This window comes from Lonchura striata, chromosome 25 (genome assembly GCF_050655825.1).
Source record: "Lonchura striata isolate lonStrDom1 chromosome 25, ASM5065582v1, whole genome shotgun sequence".
NCBI lineage: Eukaryota > Metazoa > Chordata > Aves > Passeriformes > Estrildidae > Lonchura > Lonchura striata.
The window spans coordinates 4,422,609-4,442,357 of NC_140727.1; the positions used below are offsets into that span (position 1 = coordinate 4,422,609).

The window sequence follows — 19,749 nt, forward strand, 5'->3', positions numbered from 1 at the left end:
GTTCGGGGGGGTCTCCTGTGGGTCTGGGGGTTCCTTTGGGGTGATCTGGGGGGTTCTGAGGGGTCTCCTGGGGTTCCTTTGGGGTGATCTGGGGGGTTCTGGCGGGTCTCCTGCGGGTCCTGGGGTTCCTTTGGGGTGATCTGGGGGGTTCTTAGGGGTCTCCTGTGGGTCTGGGGGTTCCTTTGGGGTGATCTGGGGGGTTCTGAGGGGTCTCCTGGGGTTCCTTTGGGGTGATCTGGGGGGTTCTGAGGGGTCTCCTGCGGGTCCTGGGGTTCCTTTGGGATGGTGTGGGGGGTTCTGAGGGGTCTCCTGCGGGTCCGGGGGTTCCTTTGGGATGGTCTGGGGGTGTCCCGGGGTTCCTTTGGGATGGTCTGGGGGTGTCCCGGGGGTCCCGGGCGGCGGCGGCTGCCGGCACCGGGAGTCCTCCGCGCCGCCGGGGGCGCTGCCGCGGGCGGGTCCGCGCGGTCGCGGCCCGGCGGAGCCCAAAGACGCGGCCCCGGCCCGGCCCGGCCCGGCCCGGCCCGCAGGTACCGGACCCGGTGGGGGGGGGGGGCGGGCTAACCGGGGGTCCCGGGGGCTGCGGGAGCTGCGGGGCCGGTGCGCGGAGGAGTCACCGGGGGGCACACCGGGATGCGGACCCGCCGGGGGCACCCGCCGGGCGGCCGCGGGGATGCGGAGCCCTCCGGGATCACCGGCGGGACACGGGCACAGAGCATCCCCGGGGGACACGGGGGTGGCGGCCCGCCGCGGGAGGTGACCCCAGCCGCGGCCGTCGCCGTCCCGGGCGGGTCTGGCCGCCCGTTCCGCGGGGCCGTGCCCGCTCCCGGCGCCGTGCCCCTCGGCCGGGCCGTGCCCGCCGTGCCGGGCTCGGGGCTCCGTCGCGGCGGCGGCCCCGGGGGCTGCCGGGGGTCGGCGGAGGGGTCGCCGCCCCGGTGCGCGGGGCCGCGCCTGGCGCTCGCTTCCTTCCCCTTTCCGGCGGGCCCCGTTCGCCGCCGCCGCTCCGGGGAGCGCCCGCGGGACCGGGGCACGGCGGGGGACAGGGGCAGGAACGGAGCCGGGCCCGAGGCAGCGGCGCCGCAGGGTGGGGGTCCTTCCTCCGAGCACTGCCGGGGACCCTGCCCGTGCTGGGGAGGGGGCGGCCGGAAGGTCCGGGGGGACCCGTGTGCCCCGGCCGGTGCCCCGGCGGGGCTGGCACGGCGGGGCTGGCACGGGACTGGCACGGCAGGACTGGCACGGGACTGGCACGGCGGGGCTGGCACAGCGGGGCTGGCACGGCAGGGCTGGCACGGCGGGGTGGCACGGCAGGGCTGGCACGGGACTGGCACGGCAGGGCTGGCACGGCAGGGCCGGCACGGCGGGACTGGCACGGCGGGGCTGGCACGGCAGGACTGGCACGGCCCGTGTCCCCGCAGATGCTGTGACAGCCATGTCGGACGAGAAGCCGCCGCAGCTCGTGGATTACTTCGTGGTGGCCGGGCTGGCGGAGGCGTCGCGGGCGCTGGAGGAGGAGCAGCAGCCGCGGCCGGCGCGGCCCGGGGAGCCCATCACGGACGTGGCCGTGATCATCCGCTCGCAGGGCGAGGAGGTGCCCCAGGGCTTCACCTGCATCGAGACCAGCACGTCGGGCCACCCCGTGGACCTCAACGCGGGGCTGCTCAACAACCCGCAGATGTTCCTGTGCTACAAGCGCGGGAGGGACAAACCCCCCCTGATCGAGCTGGGGTGAGTGGGGACGGACCCGAGTCCTGCCCGGGGTCGCGGCAGCCCCGTGGGGCGCCCCGGGCTGGGGGAAGAGTTTGGGAGAAGCCGGGAGAGAGCCCGGGGGTGCCGCTGGCGGCTCCCGGGGTTCCCCTCACCCCTCTCCGCTCTCAGGGTGCACTATGAGGGCAAGGACCGCCCGAAGCCGGGCTACCAGATCCTGGACACGACCCCCTACAGCCGCTCGGCCAACCTGGCCTCGGGGTCGCCGGGCCACCAGCGCACGTTCCTGACGTTCCGGCGCGCGGCCGAGCCCCCCGGCCACCACACGCTGGGGGTCACCGACATCTGCCTGGTGATGCCCAGCAAGGGCGAGAGCACGCCCCACACCTTCTGCCGCGTGGACAAGAACCTCAACACCAGCATGGTGGGTTTGGGTTAGGGTTAGGTCCCTCTCGTCCCCCCGGTGGTGCCCAGCCCCTGCTGACCCCCAGAACCCCCATCCCTCCTTGCAGTGGGGCCCCGCGTTGTTCCTGTGCTACAAGATCGCCGTGGCCAAGGACAACACGCTGGTCTACGAGGCAGGTGGGGAGCTCGGGATGGGGGCTCTGGGTCCTCCCAGGGGGAGCCAGAGATGTTTATTGTCGTTGTTATTTTAAAAAATATTTTCTGTGTTGATTAACCTCCTCCAGCTGGCGCGGGGCTGGTTTGGGGGAGGTGCAGGAGCCCTTGGGTGTCCTCAGGGGGGTTTGGGGAGCCCAAGGGGGGCCCTTCAGCTGCCCCAGCACCCCTTCGGGGGGCCTTGCCAGGCTTTTGGGACTGGAGTCACTTATTGGGGAGGTGGGACAGTGGGGTCCCTTACTGGGGTGACAGTGGGGTCCTGTACTGGGGTGACAGTGGGGTCTCTTCCTGAGGGTTGGGGGCAATTGGGTTTCCTATTGATGGGAAATTTTGGGGGCTGGTTTGGTGGAGCTATGGGCACTCACCTGGCTGCCCCCTCCTCATTGGGGTGGGTGAGGTGACCTGGGGGGCTGATCCCGGTGTCCGGTGTCCGTGTGTCCGTGTGTCCGTGTGTCCGTGCAGGGCTGCTGAGCCGCTACCCCGAGCAGGACAGCGAGTCCTTCCCGCTGCCCGAGTCGGTGCCCGTGTTCTGCCTGCCCATGGGGGCCACCATCGAGAGCTGGCCCGTGGGCACCAAGTACCCCCTGCCCGTCTTCTCCACCTTCGTCCTCACCGGCGCCTCGGGGGACAAGGCACGGCAGGACAGGGGGCTCGGGGGGCGTGGGACGGGGGTCCCCAGTGCCGTGGGAGGGGCTGGGTCCTCAGGTCTCAGCACCTTGTGGGGCTGGGATCCCAGTGCCAGGGGTTCCAGGGCTGTGGGGCTGGGATTCCAATGCCAGGGGTTCCCATCCCTTGCAGGACCAGGATCCTGGTGCCTGGGGTTCCCATCTCTCATAGGACTGGGATCTCGGTGCCCAGGGCTCCCATCCCTCGTGTGACAGGGATCCCGGTGCCCGGGGCTCCCATCCCTCGTGTGACAGGGATCCCGGTGCCCGGGGCTCCCATCCCTCGTGTGCCAGGGACCCCAGTGCCCGGGGCTCCCATCCCTCGTGTGCCAGGGACCCCGGTGCCCGGGGCTCCCATCCCTCGTGTGCCAGGGATCCCGGTGCTGGGGGCTCCCATCCCTCGTGTGCCAGGGACCCCAGTGCCCGGGGCTCCCATTCCTCGTGTGACGGGGATCCCGGTGCCCGGGGCTCCCATCCCTCGTGTGCCAGGGACCCCGGTGCCCGTGGTTCCCATCCCTCGTGTGACAGGGATCCCGGTGCCCGGGGCTCCCATCCCTCGTGTGCCAGGGATCCCGGTGCCCGGGGCTCCCATCCCTCGTGTGACAGGGATCTTGGTGCCCGGGGCTCCCATCCCTCGTGTGCCAGGGACCCCAGTGCCCGGGGCTCCCATCCCTCGTGTGACAGGATCCCGGTGCCCGGGGCTCCCATCCCTCGTGTGACAGGGATCCTGGTGCTGGGTCTCCCATCCCTCGTGTGCCAGGGATCCCGGTGCCGGGGGCTCCCATCCCTCGTGTGACAGGATCCCGGTGCCCGGGGCTCCCATCCCTCGTGTGCCAGGGACCCCAGTGCCCGGGGCTCCCATTCCTCGTGTGACAGGGATCCCGGTGCCCGGGGCTCCCATCCCTTGTGTGACAGGGATCTTGGTGCCCGGGGCTCCCATCCCTCGTGTGACGGGGATCCCGGTGCCCGGGGCTCCCATCCCTTGTGTGCCAGGGATCCCGGTGCCCGTGGTTCCCATCCCTCGTGTGACAGGGATCCCGGTGCCCGTGGTTCCCATCCCTCGTGTGACAGGGATCCCGGTGCCCGGGGCTCCCATCCCTCGTGTGACAGGGATCCCGGTGCCTGGGGCTCCCATCCCTCGCGGGACCGGGTGCCGGTGCCCGGGGCTCCCATCCCTCGTGTGACAGGGATCCCAGTGCCCGGGGCTCCCATCCCTCACGGGACCGGGTGCCGGTGCCCACGCTGCCCTGACGGCCGTGCCCCGCAGGTGTACGGCGCCGCTATCCAGTTCCACGAGGCGTTCCCGCGGGAGCGGCTGTCGGAGGCGCAGGCGCTGCGCCTGGGGCTGCTCAGCGTGGTGGACCGGCGGCCGGTGCCCGGGCGCTCCCTGCACACCCGCAAGAGCATCTGCGTCCTGTCCCACTGGCCCTTCTTCGAGGTCTTCCGCAAGTTCCTCATGTTCATCTACCGCTACTCCATCTCGGGCCCCCACGTGCTGCCCCTGGAGACGTGAGCGCGGAGAAGGGGGGCTCGGGGGGGCGGGGGCGCGCGCTCCCTGCGCCGCTGACGGGGCCGCTCCGCCCGCAGGCACATCTCCCACTTCATGCACAACGTGCCCTTCCCGTCCCCGCAGCGCCCGCGGATCCTGGTCCAGGTCAGTCCCCCGCCGTGGAGGGGGCTCGCAGCGACCCCCGGCCCGGCCCGGCGTGTCCCTGCGTCCCCCACCGCGTCCCCGTGTCCCCGCAGATGTCCCCGTACGACAGCCTGCTGCTGTGCCGGCCCGTGTCCTCGCCGCTGCCCCTCAGGTAGGGCTGGGGGACGCTGCTGGGGAGGGGGCACGGCGGGGAGGGGGCCGCGGGTGACCGGGCGACGTCCCCGCCCGCAGCGGGGCCAGTTTCCTGACGCTGCTGCAGAACCTGGGCCCCGACAACGCCGTGGCGCTGCTGGTGGCCGTCCTCACCGAGCAGAAGCTGCTCATCCACTCGCTGCGCCCCGATGTGCTGACCAGCGTGGGCGAAGCCCTGGTGGCGGTGAGTGACCGCGGGGACGCCGCGGGGACGGGGCTGCACCATGCTGGGGACCCCAGTCCCGCGGTGCCAGGAAGCTGTGGCACTGGGGATTGCCACCCTCAGCACTGGGGATCCCTGTCCCACGGTGCCGGGGCACTGTGGCACTGGGAATTGCCACTCTCAGCACTGGGGACCCCTGTCCCACGGTGCCAGGGTGCTGTGGCACTGGGAATTGCCACCCTCAGCACTGGGGATCCCCATCCTGCGGTGCTGGGGTGCTGTGGCACTGGGGATCTGGGTCCCACGGTGCCGGGGTGCCGTGGCACTGGGAATCGCCACCCTCAGCACTGGGGATCCCGGTCCCGCGGCGCGGGCAGCGCCGGTCCCGTGGCGCCGTGCAGACCCGCGTGCCACGGCGCTGGGGATCCGCGCTGTGTGGTGCCATGGACCCCGATCCCACAGGACCGGGAGCCCCGGTCCCGCGCCGTCGGTGATCCCGCTCCCGCCGCTCTGGAGACCCCACCCCGCGGCGCCGGGCCCCCCGTCCCGCCTGGTGGGGGCCCTGCGGCGCTGACCGTCCTCGTCCTGTCCCCAGATGATCTTCCCCCTGCGCTGGCAGTGCCCCTACATCCCGCTGTGCCCGCTGGCGCTGGCTGACGTGCTGTGTGCCCCCGTGCCCTTCATTGTAGGCATCCACTCCAGCTACTTCGACCTCTACGAGCCCCCCCGCGACGTCATCTTCGTCGACCTGGACACCAACACCATTTTCCAGTGAGCGTCCGCAGGGCCGGGGGCGGGTGGGCCGTGCCGGGGGGTCCCGGGGGGTGCCAGGGGGTCCCGCCCTGCCCCGGTGCCTGTGCCCCCAGGAGCGAGGAGCGGAAGCTGCTGTCGCCGCGCGCGCTGCCCCGCCGGCCCTGCAAGGTGCTGCTGGCCTCGCTGCACAGCCTGTCCCAGCAGCTGGATGAGCGTGAGTGGGGGTCCCGGGGGCGTGCTGGAGGCTCCGGGGCGTCCCGGGGGGGGTCCACGTCCCCAAACTGGGAGTGACCCGGCGGGTCAAAGCCCACGCCGGAACGCCCCCCTCGCCTGGGAGCGTTTCCCAAGCGGGGTGAGAGCCGTCCCGCCGTGTCCCCGCAGTGCTGAGCGCGCCGGGCGACGAGGAGCCGCCGGAGCTGGTGCTGAGCGACGCGGAGGCGGCGGGCGCGCGCCGGGCGCAGCTGGAGCTGGAGGCGCGGGCGGCCTTCCTGCGCTTCATGGCCTGCGCCCTGCGCGGCTACCGCTCCTTCCTGCGCCCCATCGCGCCCGCGCCCGCCCCGGCCGGCCGCGACGCCGGCAGCCTCTTCGCCCTGCAGGGTGCGTGGGCAAACGGGCGGGCGCGGGGGGCGAGCCCGGGGTGTGTCCCTGTGAGGTCTGTCCTGGCCCGTTCCTCTGGTTGTATCTCGTCTTTGTGCCGTCCTGTTCTGTGCGTTCTGTTCTGTGCCATGCCACCCTGTGCATGCCACTCTGGGCATGCCATCCCATCCCATCCCATCCCATCCCATGGGTCCCATCCCATGGATCCCATCCCAACCCATCCCATCCCATGGGTCCCATCCCATGGGTCCCATCCCATGGATCCCATCCCATGGGTCCCATCCCATGGGTCCCATCCCATGGATCCCATCCCATCCCATCCCATCCCATCCCATCCCATCCCATCCCATGGGTCCCATCCCATGGGTCCCATCCCATGGATCCCATCCCTTCCCATCCCATCCCATGGGTCCCATCCCATGGGTCCCATCCCATGGATCCCATCCCTTCCCATCCCATCCCATCCCATGGATCCCGTCCCATCCGATGGATCCTGTCCCACCCCACCCCATCCCATGGATCCCATCCCATCCGATGGATCCTGTCCCACCCCACCCCATCCCATGGATCCCACCCCATCCCATGGACCCCATCCCATAGACCCCATCCCATGGACCCCACCCCATCCCATGGATCCCATCCCATGGATCCCATCCCATGGATCCCACCCCATGGATCCCACCCCATGGATCCCATCCCATGGACCCCACCCCATCCCATGGATCCCATCCCATGGATCCCATCCCGATGACCCCATCCCGTGTCCCGCAGGGTTCCTGCGCTCCCGGGAGCGGGCGTACCAGCGCTTCTACGGGCAGCTGCTGCGCACGCAGCTCTTCACGCAGTTCATCGAGGACTGCTCCTTCGCCAGCGACCGCGAGCCCTGCCTCGAGTTCTTCGACACCTGCGTCGACAAGGTGTGTCCCCGTGTCCCCTCCACGTGTCCCTCGCTCCCTGCCTCGATTTCCTCACCCCCGTGTCCCAAGCTGTGTCCCCGTGTCCCTGCCGTGACCCCGCTGCCCTTCCCCAGGTGCAGGTGGACCTGGAGAAGCCCGAGGACACTCCCCTGATGGAGCTGGACGACCCCCGTGGCGGGGAGCACACGGTGTTCATCACCCCCCCGGAGCAGCCGGCGGGGCCGGACGGGGCCGAGCCCCCCGCCCGCTACAGGTGAGACCCCCGGGGCCCTCTCTGCGTCTCCCCCTCCCCAAACGCCCCTCACCTGTGCCCCCTCACCCCCCCAGGTATGACGGGTTCCCCGTGCTGCGCCCGGAGCTGCTGGAGCCGCCCCGGGACCCGCTGCTGGCCCAGCTGTGCCAGGCCCGGAGCAGCGCCCCGAGCAGCCCCGCCCCGCGCCGCACCAAGCAGGTGAGGGGCAGCACCTGGGCACCTGCCCGGGACACCTGGGCACCTGCCCGGGAGGGACAGCACCTGGCCGGGTGTCCCCGTGAGCTCTGACACCCGGCCAGGTGCCCAGGTGGGACAGCACTCACAGATGCCTCTGAGCTGTGACATCTGGGCACCTACCTGGGTGGGACAGCACCTGGCTGGGTGTCCCCGTGAGCTCTGACACCCGGCCAGGTGCCCAGGTGGGACAGCACTCACAGATGCCTCTGAGCTGTGACATCTGGGCACCTACCTGGGTGGGACAACACCTGGCTGGGTGTCCCCGTGAGCTCTGACACCCGGCCAGGTGCCCAGGTGGGACAATACGTGGCTGGGTGTCCCCATGAGCTGGGACAGCGCTCACGGGTGTCCCCATGAGCTGTGCCACCCGGCCAGGTGCCCAGGTGGGACAACGCTCACGGGTGTCCCCATGAGCTGTGCCACCCGGCCAGGTGCCCAGGTGGGACAACGCTCACAGGTGTCCCCGTGAGCTGTGCCACCCGGCCAGGTGCCCAGGTGGGACAACGCTCACGGGTGTCCCCGTGAGCTGTGCCACCCGGCCAGGTGCCCACCTGGGCACGGCGCTGAGGGGCTCAGCCCCCATCCCCGTGCCCCCTGGTCCCCAGGAGATGAAGGTGGCCCAGCGGGTGGCCCAGAAGTCGTCGGCGGTGCCGGAGCTGTGGGCGCGCTGCCTGCTGGGGCACTGCTACGGCCTCTGGTTCCTGTACCTGCCCGCCCACGTGCGCGCCGCCCCCGCCAAGCTCCGCGCGCTCCAGCTGGCCTACGACGTCCTGCGCAAGATGGAGCAGCACAAGGTGGTGCTGCCCGACGAGGTGGGCTCCAGATCGCCGTGCGAGGGGGGATCTGCTGCTGGGATGGGGGTGCTGGAGTCCCCGGGCACGGGGGCGGGCAGGGAACGGCCGGGCTGTGCTCAGGGCAGGGGGACAGGGAGGGGCTGGAGCAGCAGGAGAAGGGAATGGAGAACTCCTGAGGCAGCTGAGGGGGCTCAGCCTGGAGAAAAGGAGGCTCAGGGGGGACCCTGGGGCTCTGCACAGCTCCTGGCAGGAGGGGACAGCAGCAGGGTCAGGCTCTGCTCCAGGGAACAGAGGAGAGGGAACGACCTCAGGCTGTGCCAGAGGAGCCTCGGGGTGGATATTTGGGGAAATTCCTCCTGGAAGAGACTGCCCGGGAGGGTTGGAGTGGCCACCCCTGGAGGTGTCCGAGGAAGGCCTGGGTGCTGCTCTGGCTGAGCAGGTGGGGCTTGGTGGTCCTGGGGCTCGCTGCCCCCCGGCCGACTGCGGGCTCCGAGGCCGGGGGGGCCCGGGCTGAGGTGCAGGTGCCCCCCCCCAGGTGTGCTACCGCATCCTGATGCAGCTGTGCGGGCAGTACGGCGAGCCCGTGCTGTCCGTGCGCGTGCTGCTGGAGATGAAGCGCGCCGGCATCGTCCCCAACACCGTCACCTACGGCTACTACAACAAGGTGACCCCGAGGGGACGCCCCTGGCGGGGTGGGGGGTGGTCCGGGGGGTCCCCTGGCCGCTCCTGACCCCCCCTGCGTGCCCCTGGCAGGCGGTGCTGGAGAGCAAGTGGCCGGCGGGGACGCAGGGCGGGCGGCTGCGCTGGGCCAAGCTGCGGAACGTGGTGCTGGGGGCGGCGCAGTTCCGGCAGCCGCTGCGGCAGCGGCAGCGCCGCGGAGACCCCCGGGGTGAGGGGCGCGGGGCGCGGGCACCCCGACACCCGCCTGGGTCCCCCCGTGGGTGATCGGGACCCTCCGAGTGTCCCTGGGGCTGGGGGAGACCCCTGGGACCGTCCCCTCCTGCCAGGGCCTGACCCCCTGGGGTAGGGGGTGTTATGGGGTCGGGGGGGTTAAACAAGGTTTGGAGGTGTTATGGGGTCGGGGGGTAACCAAAGTTTGGGGGTGTTATGGGGTCAGGGGGCTTAAAAAAGGTTTGGGGGGTGTTATGGGGGCTAAACAAGGTTTGGGGGTGTTATGGGGTCGGGGGGGTTAAACAAGGTTTGGGGATGTTATGGGGGCTAAACAAGGTTTGGGGGTGTTATGGGGGTCAGGGGGGTTAAACAAGGTTTGGGGGTGTTATGGGGTCAGGGGGGGTTAAACAAGGTTTGGGGGTGTTATTGGGTCGGGGGGGGTTAAACAAGGTTTGGGGGTGTTATGGGGTCAGGGGGGTTAAACAAGGTTTGGGGGTGTTACGGGGTTATGGGGGGTAACCAAAGTTTGGGGGTGTTATGGGGTCAGGGGGGTTAAACAAGGTTTGGGGGTGTTACGGGGTTATGGGGGGTAACCAAAGTTTGGGGGTGTTATGAGGTCAGGGGGGTTAAACAAGGTTTGGGGGTGTTATGGGGGTCAGGGGGTAACCAAAGTTTGGGGGTGTTGCAGGGTCATGGGGGGTAACCAAGGTTAAGGGGGTGTTAACAGTGGTCGAGGTGGCCTAAGCAAGGTTAACCAGGTAGAAACTAGAGAAAACTGTATTTTTTAAGCTGTATGAATTCGTTAGCCCGCCACATCTAAAGCACAGGAATATAAAACTTCAGTCGGCGCTAGTATAGCAGCACACGTTAATCCTATCAGGATACCTAAGAACAGAATTTATTACTAGTTTAGCAAGATGATCACAAAATTTCGCTGCAGTGAAAGCTAAAGTGAACTAAAAATGAGTAAAAAGTTGAGTAAAAATGAGTAAAAAAACCACTGTTGTAACTAGCCCCAAACCCCCTACATTTTAAGCATTTTGCTTACATTTTAACTACTTCCTTCAAAGCAGGTATGTCAAAGACCCAAAAAAACTCAGGGAAGCATTTAAAATAACTTCTATAAAACAGAAGGCAGCAGATTTATTTAGACCATCAGAAAGCCCATCTGCAGTAAGGAAGAACTTTCTTCTTGAGAGAACACCAAATTCCAGTTAGCACCCCACCCAGAGCAGATGGAGCCCCCGGGGCCCTCCCCGGGAGAACGGGGCTGTTTTGGGGCGGGGGCCGCTGTGCTGACCCCGGTGTCCCCCGCAGGTGACCGGGCCCCGCCGGCCCCGCGGCTGCCGCTGCAGCGCCAGACCAGCTGGGCGGGCCGGAGCCTGCGGGACGCGGCGCCGCGGCTGCTCAAGAGCGGCAGCCTCAGTTTCCCCGGCGGGGCCCGGGATGGACGGGACGGGTGGGACGGACGGGACGGACGGGACGGACGGGATGGACGGGATGGACAGGACGGACGGGACGGACGGGATGGACAGGACGGACGGGACAGCCGGGATAGGCAGGATGGACGGGACGGACGGGACGGACGGGACGGACGGGATGGACGGGACGGACGGGACGGACGGGACAGCCGGGATAGCCAGGATGGACGGGACAGCCGGGACGGACAGGACAGACGGGACGGACGGGACGGACGGGATGGACAGGATGGACGGGACAGCCGGGATGGATGGGACGGACGGGACAGACAGGACAGTGGGGATGGACGGGACACCCGGGACAGACGGGATGGACGGGACACCCGGGATGGACGGGACGGACGGGACACCCGGGACAGCTGGGATGGACGGGACAGACGGAACACCCGGGATAGCCGGGACGAACGGGACAACCGGGACAGCCGGGACAGCCCGCTGCTGCTCCCCGCCACCCCCGGCCCGCCGCGCTCCGCCGACGGGAGCCTCTCGGACATCGCCACCGACGACAGCGGCGGCGACGAGGGCCCGGCCGGGGCTCCCGGGGGCGGTCCCGGTGCCGGTCCCGGTGGCCGTCCCGGTGCCGGTCCCGGTGTGGCCACCCCTCGCCGGGGGCTGGCGGCCAAGCTGCAGCAGCTGCTGTCCCCCGGCAAGCGGCCCGCGGAGCGGCCCCGGGAGCTCGGGGCTCGCCGGGGCTCGGAGCCGCCGGACCCGGAGCGCCCGTCCCGCTGCAGCCCCGCCGAGAGCCTGCGGCAGCCCCGGGAGCGCCCCGAGTCCACGGCGTCCGAGGTAGCGGCTCCGGGGTGTCACCGGGGTGTCTCCGGGGTGTCACCGGGGTGTCACCGGGGTGTCTCCGGGGTGTCACCGGCTGTCCCTGACCCCGGCTGTCCCTCCAGAGCTCCGTGTCCCTGGGCAGCGAGCTGGACCTGTCCGACGCCTCGGGGGGCAGCAGCGGGGCCCCCAAATCCGCCGAGCCCTCCGTGGATGGGGCGGCGGGGACAGAGCCCCCCGCCCTGGAGGTGAGAGGGGTGCGGATGTTGGGGGGCACAGCTCGGGGTTGGGGGGGACAGGGGAGTGGGGGCAGAGCTGAGGTTTGGGGGCAGAACTTGGGGTTGGGGGGCAGAACTCGGGGCTGGGGGGCACAGGGGGTTGGGGGTAGAGCTCGGGGTTGGGGTCAGACCGCGGCTTTGGGGTCAGGGCCCATCTTTGGGGTCAGACCCCATCCTGGGGGCACACCCCTCGGGGGTCAGACCCCATCTTGGGGGCACACCCCTCGGGGGTCAGGCCCCATTTTGGGGGTCAGGCCCCATCTTTGGGGGCACACCCCTCGGGGGTCAGACCCCATTTTGGGGGCACACCCCTCGGGGGTCAGACCCCATTTTGGGGGCACACCCCTTGGGGGTCAGGCCCCATCTTTGGGGGCACACCCCTCGGGGGTCAGACCCCATTTTGGGGGCACACCCCTCGGGGGTCAGACCCCATCTTTGGGGTCAGACCCCATCTTTGGGGCACACCCCTCGGGGGTCAGACCCCATCTTTGGGGGCACACCCCTCGGGGGTCAGGCCCCATTTTGGGGGTCAGACCCCATCTTTGGGGCACACCCCTCGGGGGTCAGGGTCCATCTTTGGGGTCAGACCCCATTTTGGGGCACACCCCTTGGGGGTCAGGCCCCATCTTTGGGGGCACACCCCTCGGGGGTCAGGCCCCAGCTTTGGGGCACACCCCTCGGGGGTCAGACCCCATCCTGGGGGCACACCCCTTGGGGGTCAGACCCCATCTTTGGGGGTCAGACCCCATTTTGGGGGCACACCCCTCGGGGGTCAGACCCCATCTTTTGGGGCACACCCCTCGGGGGTCAGACCCCATCTTTGGGGCACACCCCTCGGGGGTCAGACCCCATCCTGGGGGCACACCCCTTGGGGGTCAGACCCCATCTTTGGGGGTCAGACCCCATTTTGGGGCACACCCCTCGGGGGTCAGGCCCCATTTTGGGGGTCAGACCCCATCTTGGGGCACACCCCACGGGGTCAGGCCCCGCTGCGCCCGCAGTCCCCGCTGCCCCCAGGTGCTGCTGTCCAGCTGCTCGCGCTGCCCCGGCTGCGCCGCGCTCGTCTTCGACGAGGAGCTGATGGCCGGCTGGACCTCGGACGACTCCAACCTCAACACCTGCTGCCCCTTCTGCTCCCGCTCCTTCGTGCCCTTCCTGAGCATCGAGATCCGCGACTTCCGACGGGCCCCCAGGTGCCGCCCCCGGGTCACCCCTGGGACACCCCTGGGACACCCCCGGGACACCCCCAGGACACCCCCCCAACCAAGATACCCCCGGGACACCCCCGGTACACCCCCAGGTCACCCCTGGGACACCCCTGGGACACCCCCAGGACACCCCTGGGACACCCCTGGGACACCCCTGGGACACCCCCGGGACACCCCTGGGACACCCCCAGGTCACCCCTGGGACACCCCCCCAACCAAGATACCCCCGGGACACCCCTGGGACACCCCTGGGCCACCCCCCCCTCAAGATACACCCAGGACACCCCCGGGACACCCCCGGGACACCCCCAGGTCACCCCTGGGACACCCCTGGGCCACCCCTGGGCCACCCCCCCCCTCAAGATACCCCTGGGCCACCCCTGGGCCACCACTGGGTCACCCCCGGGCCACCCCCCCCCCGTGACACCCCCCTGTGACACCCCCGGACCCGTCCCTGCCCTGGTGTCCCCAGCGCCCCACTCCTTGCTCCTCTCTGCTCCTTCCCTCCCTCTTTTGGGGGCTCCCCGGTGCCCCCCACCCCCGTGACCCCCGTCTCTCCCGCAGCCCCCCCGGGGCCGGCCCGGTGCCCCCCTCCCCGCAGGGGCCGGTGCTCAGCGACCGCCGGCGCTGCCTGGAGCTGGACGAGACCCCCGAGCTCTGCAACGGCTGTGCCGAGCCCCCGGTACCGGGGCACAGCGGGGAGGGGGGCTGCCAACGGGGGGACCCCCGGAATTTGGGCCTGGGAGAGTCCCACCCGGGTTTGGGGTGGCCGGGGGGCCCTGACGGTGGCGCTGGGCTGGGCAGGGGTCCCTCAGCACCAGGGTTTGGGGGTCCCAGGTGTGTCCATCCCATTCCCAGGTCCCCGTGCATTCCAGGGCTGGGCAGGGGTCCCTCAGCACCAGGGTTTGGGGGTTTCCCCCATTCCCAAGTGCCAGTGAATTCCAGGGCTGGGCAGGGGGTGTCCCCCCTAATTTGGGGTTCCCAAGTGTCCCCCCCATTCCCAGGTCCTGCTGCATTCCCAGCCTGGGCAGGGGGGTGTCCCTCCCCCCCAATTTGGGGTTCCCAAGTGTCCCCCCCATTCCAAGGTCCTGCTGCATTCCAGGGCTGGGCAGGGGTCCCTCAGCACCACAATCTGGGGGAAACCCCCCATTCCTGGCTCGGTCAGGGGGTGTCCCTCTCCCTAATCCGGGTGTCCCACGCGTGTCCCCCCATTCCCAGCTCGGTCAGGGGGTGTCCCTCTCCCTAATCCGGGGGTCCCACGCGTGTCCCCCCATTCCCGGCTCAGTCAGGGGGTGTCCCTCCCCATAATCCGGGGGTCCCACGTGTGTCCCCCCATTCCCAGCTCAGTCAGGGGGTGTCCCTCTCCCTAATCCGGGGGTCCCACGCATGTCCCCCCATTCCCGGCTCGGTCAGGGGGTGTCCCTCCCCATAATCCGGGGGTCCCACGTGTGTCCCCCCATTCCCAGCTCAGTCAGGGGGTGTCCCTCTCCCCAGTTCCGGGGTCCCACGTGTGCCCCCCCATTCCCGGCTCGGTCAGGGGGTGTCCCTCCCCCAGTCCGGGGGTCCCACACGTGTCCCCCCATTCCCGGCTCAGTCAGGGGGTGTCCCTCTCCCTAATCCGGGGGTCCCACACGTGTCCCCCCATTCCCAGCTCAGTCAGGGGGTGTCCCTCTCCCTAATCCGGGGGTCCCACGCGTGTCCCCAATTCCCGGCTCGGTCAGGGGGTGTCCCTCTCCCTAATCCAGGGGTCCCATGCGTGTTCCCCCATTCCCGGCTCAGTCAGGGGGTGTCCCTCTCCCCAGTTTTGGGGTCCCACGCCTGTCCCCCCATTCCCAGCTCAGTCAGGGGGTGTCCCTCTCCCCAGTTCCGGGGTCCCATGCGTGTCCCCCCATTCCCAGCTCAGTCAGGGGGTGTCCCTCCCCATAATCCGGGGGTCCCACACGTGTCCCCCCATTCCCGGCTCAGTCAGGGGGTGTCCCTCTCCCTAATCCGGGGGTCCCACACGTGTCCCCCCATTCCCAGCTCGGTCAGGGGGTGTCCCTCTCCCTAATCCGGGGGTCCCACGCGTGTCCCCCCATTCCCAGCTCAGTCAGGGGGTGTCCCTCTCCCCAGTTTTGGGGTCCCACGCGTGTCCCCCCATTCCCAGCTCAGTCAGGGGGTGTCCCTCTCCCTAATCCGGGGGTCCCACGCGTGTCCCCCCATTCCCAGCTCAGTCAGGGGGTGTCCCTCTCCCTAATCCGGGGGTCCCACGCGTGTCCCCCGCCCCGCAGGCGCCGGGGCGCCGGGAGCGCGTGGCCTTCGCCTACGTGAGCCCGCTGGTGCTGCGCAAGGAGCTGGAGAGCCTGGTGGAGAACGAGGGCGCGGAGCTGCTGGCGCGGCCCGAGCTGGTGGACAGCCACCCCATCATCTTCTGGAACCTGGTCTGGTTCTTCCAGCGCCTGGCGCTGCCCAGCAACCTGCCCCTGCTGCTGCTGGGCTCCCAGCACGCCCCCCGCGACCCCCAGGTGGGCTTTGGGGGGCTGGGGGTGCTTCTGAGGGGCTCGGGGGTCGTTCCCGGCGCTGAGACCCCTCCCCACACCCGCAGCCCCCCGAGCCGTCCCGCGTGCGCGTGAGGCTCCTGTGGGACGTGCTGAGCCCCGACCCCGAGAGCTGCCCCCCGCTCTACGTGCTCTGGAGGATGCACAGTGAGGGGCTGGGGGCACTGGGGGTGTGGGATTTGGGGGATTTGGGATTGGGGATGTGGGATTTGGGGGATTTGGGATTGGGGATGTGGGATTTGGGATTGGGGATGTGGGATTTGGGATGTGGGACGTGCTGAGCCCCGACCCCGAGAGCTGCCCCCCGCTCTACGTGCTCTGGAGGCTGCACAGTGAGGGGCTGGGGGCACTGGGGGTGTGGGATTTGGGGGATTTGGGATTGGGGATGTGGGATTTGGGATTGGGGATGTGGGATTTGGGATGTGGGACGTGCTGAGCCCCGACCCCGAGAGCTGCCCCCCGCTCTACGTGCTCTGGAGGATGCACAGTGAGGGGCTGGGGGCACTGGGGGTGTGGGATTTGGGGGATTTGGGATTGGGGATGTGGGATTTGGGGGATTTGGGATTGGGGATGTGGGATTTGGGATTGGGGATGTGGGATTTGGGATGTGGGACGTGCTGAGCCCTGACCCCGAGAGCTGTCCCCCGCTCTACGTGCTCTGGAGGCTGCACAGTGAGGGGCTGGGGGCACTGGGGGTGTGGGATTTGGGGGATTTGGGATTGGGGATGTGGGATTTGGGATTGGGGATGTGGGATTTGGGATTGGGGTATGGGATTGGGGTATGGGATTTGGGATTGGGGTATGGGATTGGGGTATGGGATTTGGGATGTGGGACGTGCTGAGCCCCGACCCCGAGAGCTGCCCCCCGCTCTACGTGCTCTGGAGGATGCACAGTGAGGGGCTGGGGGCACTGAGGGTGTGGGATTTGGGGGATTTGGGATTGGGGTATGGGGTATGGGAATGGGGATTTGGGATTTGGGATTGGGGTTTGGGGATCTGGGATTGGGGTATAGGATTGGGGATGTGGGATTTGGGATAGGGGAATGGGGATGAGGGAAAAGGGGGGGTGGGAATGGGGGGGTGGGATTGGGGATATGGGATTTGGGGTATGGGATTGGGGGAATGGAATTTAGGATATGGGACTGGTAACATCCCCGGGGATTTGGGGACATGGGGTCACTGTGGGGTCACGCTTTGGGGTCCTGCAGGTAACATCCCCAGGGATTTGGGGATTCTGGGATTTGGGGGTTTGGGGATTTGGGGTCACTTTTTGGGGTCCCCCAGGTAACATCCCTGGGAGTTTGGGGGCTTGGGGATTTGGGGGTTCGGGGATTTGGGGGTTTGGGGATTTGAGGGTTTGGGGATTCAGGGATTTGGGGTCACTCTTGGGGTCCCCCAGGTAACATCCCCAGGGATTTGGGGATTCTGGGATTTGGGGGTTTGGGGATTTGGGGGTTTGGGGATTCGGGGTCACTCTTGGGGTCCCCCAGGTAACATCCCTGGGGGTTTGGGGATTCGGGGTCACTCTTGGGGTCCCCCAGGTAACATCCCCAGGGATTTGGGGATTCTGGGATTTGGGGGTTCGGGGATTTGGGGATTTGGGGATTCGGGGATTCGGGGTCACTCTTGGGGTCCCCCAGGTAACATCCCTGGGGGTTTGGGGATTCGGGGTCACTCTTGGGGTCCCCCAGGTAACATCCCTGGGGGTTTGGGGATTCGGGGTCACTCTTGGGGTCCCCCAGGTAACATCCCTGGGGGTTTGGGGATTCGGGGTCACTCTTGGGGTCCCCCAGGTAACATCCCGCCGCGGCTGCAGCCCTGGGGTCCCCCGGCGCCCCCGTTCTCGCTGCCCTTCCTGGAGGCGCTGCTGCGGCACGTGGGGCTCAACGAGGTGCACAAAGCCATCGGGCTCTTCCTGGAGACCCTGGCGGCGCCCGGGGCCCCCCGCACGCTGCACAGGTACGGGTGGACCCCGACCCCCAAAAACCCCCTGAATCCCCCCAAAACCCCCTCACGGCCCCTCCTGCAGGAGCATCTACCGGGAGCTGCTGTTCCTGACGCTGGCGGCGCTGGGCCGGGAGCACACGGACATCGGTGAGGGCTTGGGGGGCACGGGGGGTTTGGGGGCATGGGGGGCATGGGGGGCTCAGGGGGCATGGGGGGTACGGGGGGCACGGGGGGGCTCAGGGGGCATGGGGGGTTTGGGGGCATGGGGGGCTCAGGGGGCATGGGAGTACGGGGGGCATGGGGGGGCTCAGGTGGCTCCGGGGGCACCTGGGGGGGTCTTGGGTACACCGGGGAGTCTCAGGGGACACCAGGGGGGTCTTGGGGGGCTCAGGGTGTGTTTGGGGGGCTCAGGGGGGCTCAGGATGTGTTTGGGGCACACCGGGGTCTCTCGGGGCACACCGGGGTCTCTTGGGGCACACCGGGGGTCTTGGGGTGCCCCGGGGGTCTCGGGCAGCCTCGCTGACCCCCGCCCGCAGGCGCCTTCGACCGCCGGTACCGCGCGGCGCTGGGGCGGCTGAGCGGCGCCCTGGGCCGGGAGGAGCTGCGGCGGCGGCGGGCGCAGCCCCCCAGCGCCAAGGCCTCGGACTGCCGCCGCAGCTTCGGGGCGCCCCCGGAGTGCTGAGGGACCCCCGGGACCCCCGGGACCCCCAGCGCCAAGGCCTCGGACTGCCGCCGCAGCTTCGGGGCACCCCCGGAGTGCTGAGGGACCCCCGGGACCCCCGGGACCCCCAGCGCCAAGGCCTCGGACTGCCGCCGCAGCTTCGGGGCGCCCCCGGAGTGCTGAGGGACCCCCGGGACCCCCGGGACCCCCGGGACCCCCAGCGCCAAGGCCTCGGACTGCCGCCGCAGCTTCGGGGCGCCCCCAGAGTGCTGGGGGACCCCCGGGACCCCCAGCGCGCCCGAGCTGCAGAGAAACCCCCGTGGGACACAGGGACCCCCAGAGTGGGACAGGGACCCCCCCCCCAGAGTGTTGGGGAGGGTCGAGGGACCCCCAGGACCCCCCTCAGATGCTCCAGGGTGGAGAGAATCCCACCCCCAGTGTGAGAGGGGAGATCCCAGGGGACCCCCAAAGTGGGACAGGGACCCCCCAAGAGTGTTGGGGTGGGCTGAGGTGGGGAAGGGACCCTCCAGGACCCCCCTCAGATGCTCCAGGGTGGGGAAGGGACCCCCAGGACCCCCCTCAGATGTTCCAGGATGGGGAAAAGGGACCCCCCAGGACCCCCCTCAAACACTCCAGGGTGGGGAGAAGAACCCTCAGTATTAAATAGGAGCTCCCAGGGGACCCCCAGAGTGGGACAGGGACCCCCAAAGTGTTGGGGCAGGGCCGAGGTGGGGAAGGGACCCTCCAGGACCCCCCTCAGATGCCAAAGCTGGGGAGGGGACCCCTAGGACCCCCCTCAAATACTCCAGGCTGGGGAAAAGGGACCCCCCGGGAACCGCCAGGCTCACCACGGGTTTTATACGCCAGTGTTAATATATTTTTATTTATTTATTCAGCCCCCAGAGTGAGAGCGCGGGTGGGACGGGCAGGGGCGGCTCTGGGGGGGTTCCCCCTCCTCATTCCTGCCCCGGTTCTCACCCCGGGGGGGTTTTGGGGGTGTTTTGCCCCACTCGGGTGGTGCCAGGGCAGCTGAGGGGGGCTCCGGGTTTGTCCCCCCGGGGGGGTTTGGTGGCCATTGGGGGGGGTTCGGGGCCACCCCCTCTCCTTGCACTGTGCAATAGCAGCCCCCGCCCCAGGGGCCTGTAAATAAAAGCTGCTGCGGTATTTTCCGCGCTGTCTCCAGGCCGGTTTTTGTTCCTGGGGGGTTTTGGGGGTGGGAAGACCCCCGGAGGCGGCGGGGGGGGGTGGAGGTGAAGCCGGGTCCGCCATCTTGGATCCTGGCGCGGCCCGGGCGCTGCCCTCGGGCCGCCATCTTGGATCCTGGCACAGCCCATGAGGCCTCGCGGCCGCCTGGCCCCGCGCGCTGCCGCCCCGCCGGGCACGGGGAGAGCTCCGCCCGGTGCTCCCGGAGCCGGGACTCGCCTAAAAAGCCACGCG

The 19,749-nt window shown here is 69.2% G+C and overlaps 1 protein-coding gene across 3 annotated transcripts; it reads left to right on the forward strand.

Annotated features, from left to right (window-relative positions):
* The first annotated feature begins 436 nt into the window (after positions 1 to 436).
* Positions 437 to 19,481, forward strand: DENND4B (DENN domain containing 4B). Of its 3 annotated transcripts, none has more exons than XM_085560803.1 (27): positions 437 to 527; positions 1,413 to 1,722; positions 1,873 to 2,125; positions 2,214 to 2,283; positions 2,782 to 2,951; positions 4,252 to 4,493; positions 4,572 to 4,638; positions 4,731 to 4,789; positions 4,870 to 5,014; positions 5,589 to 5,764; positions 5,860 to 5,960; positions 6,128 to 6,343; positions 7,115 to 7,260; positions 7,374 to 7,513; positions 7,588 to 7,711; positions 8,356 to 8,562; positions 9,080 to 9,208; positions 9,298 to 9,433; positions 10,753 to 11,699; positions 11,807 to 11,929; positions 12,977 to 13,152; positions 13,732 to 13,849; positions 15,438 to 15,671; positions 15,752 to 15,851; positions 17,498 to 17,663; positions 17,734 to 17,798; positions 18,188 to 19,481. In XM_085560803.1, exons 2-27 carry the CDS (start codon positions 1,427 to 1,429, stop codon positions 18,331 to 18,333), a joined length of 4,752 nt encoding a protein of 1,583 aa, XP_085416929.1. In that variant the 5' UTR covers positions 437 to 527; positions 1,413 to 1,426; the 3' UTR covers positions 18,334 to 19,481. The 3 variants fall into 3 exon arrangements, with proteins under 3 accessions (XP_085416929.1, XP_085416930.1, XP_085416931.1); XM_085560804.1 differs by having other exon boundaries at positions 4,252 to 4,422; positions 5,683 to 5,764; XM_085560805.1 differs by lacking the exons at positions 13,732 to 13,849; positions 15,752 to 15,851; positions 17,498 to 17,663; positions 17,734 to 17,798; positions 18,188 to 19,481 and having other exon boundaries at positions 15,438 to 15,617.
* The last annotated feature ends 268 nt before the right edge of the window (positions 19,482 to 19,749 follow it).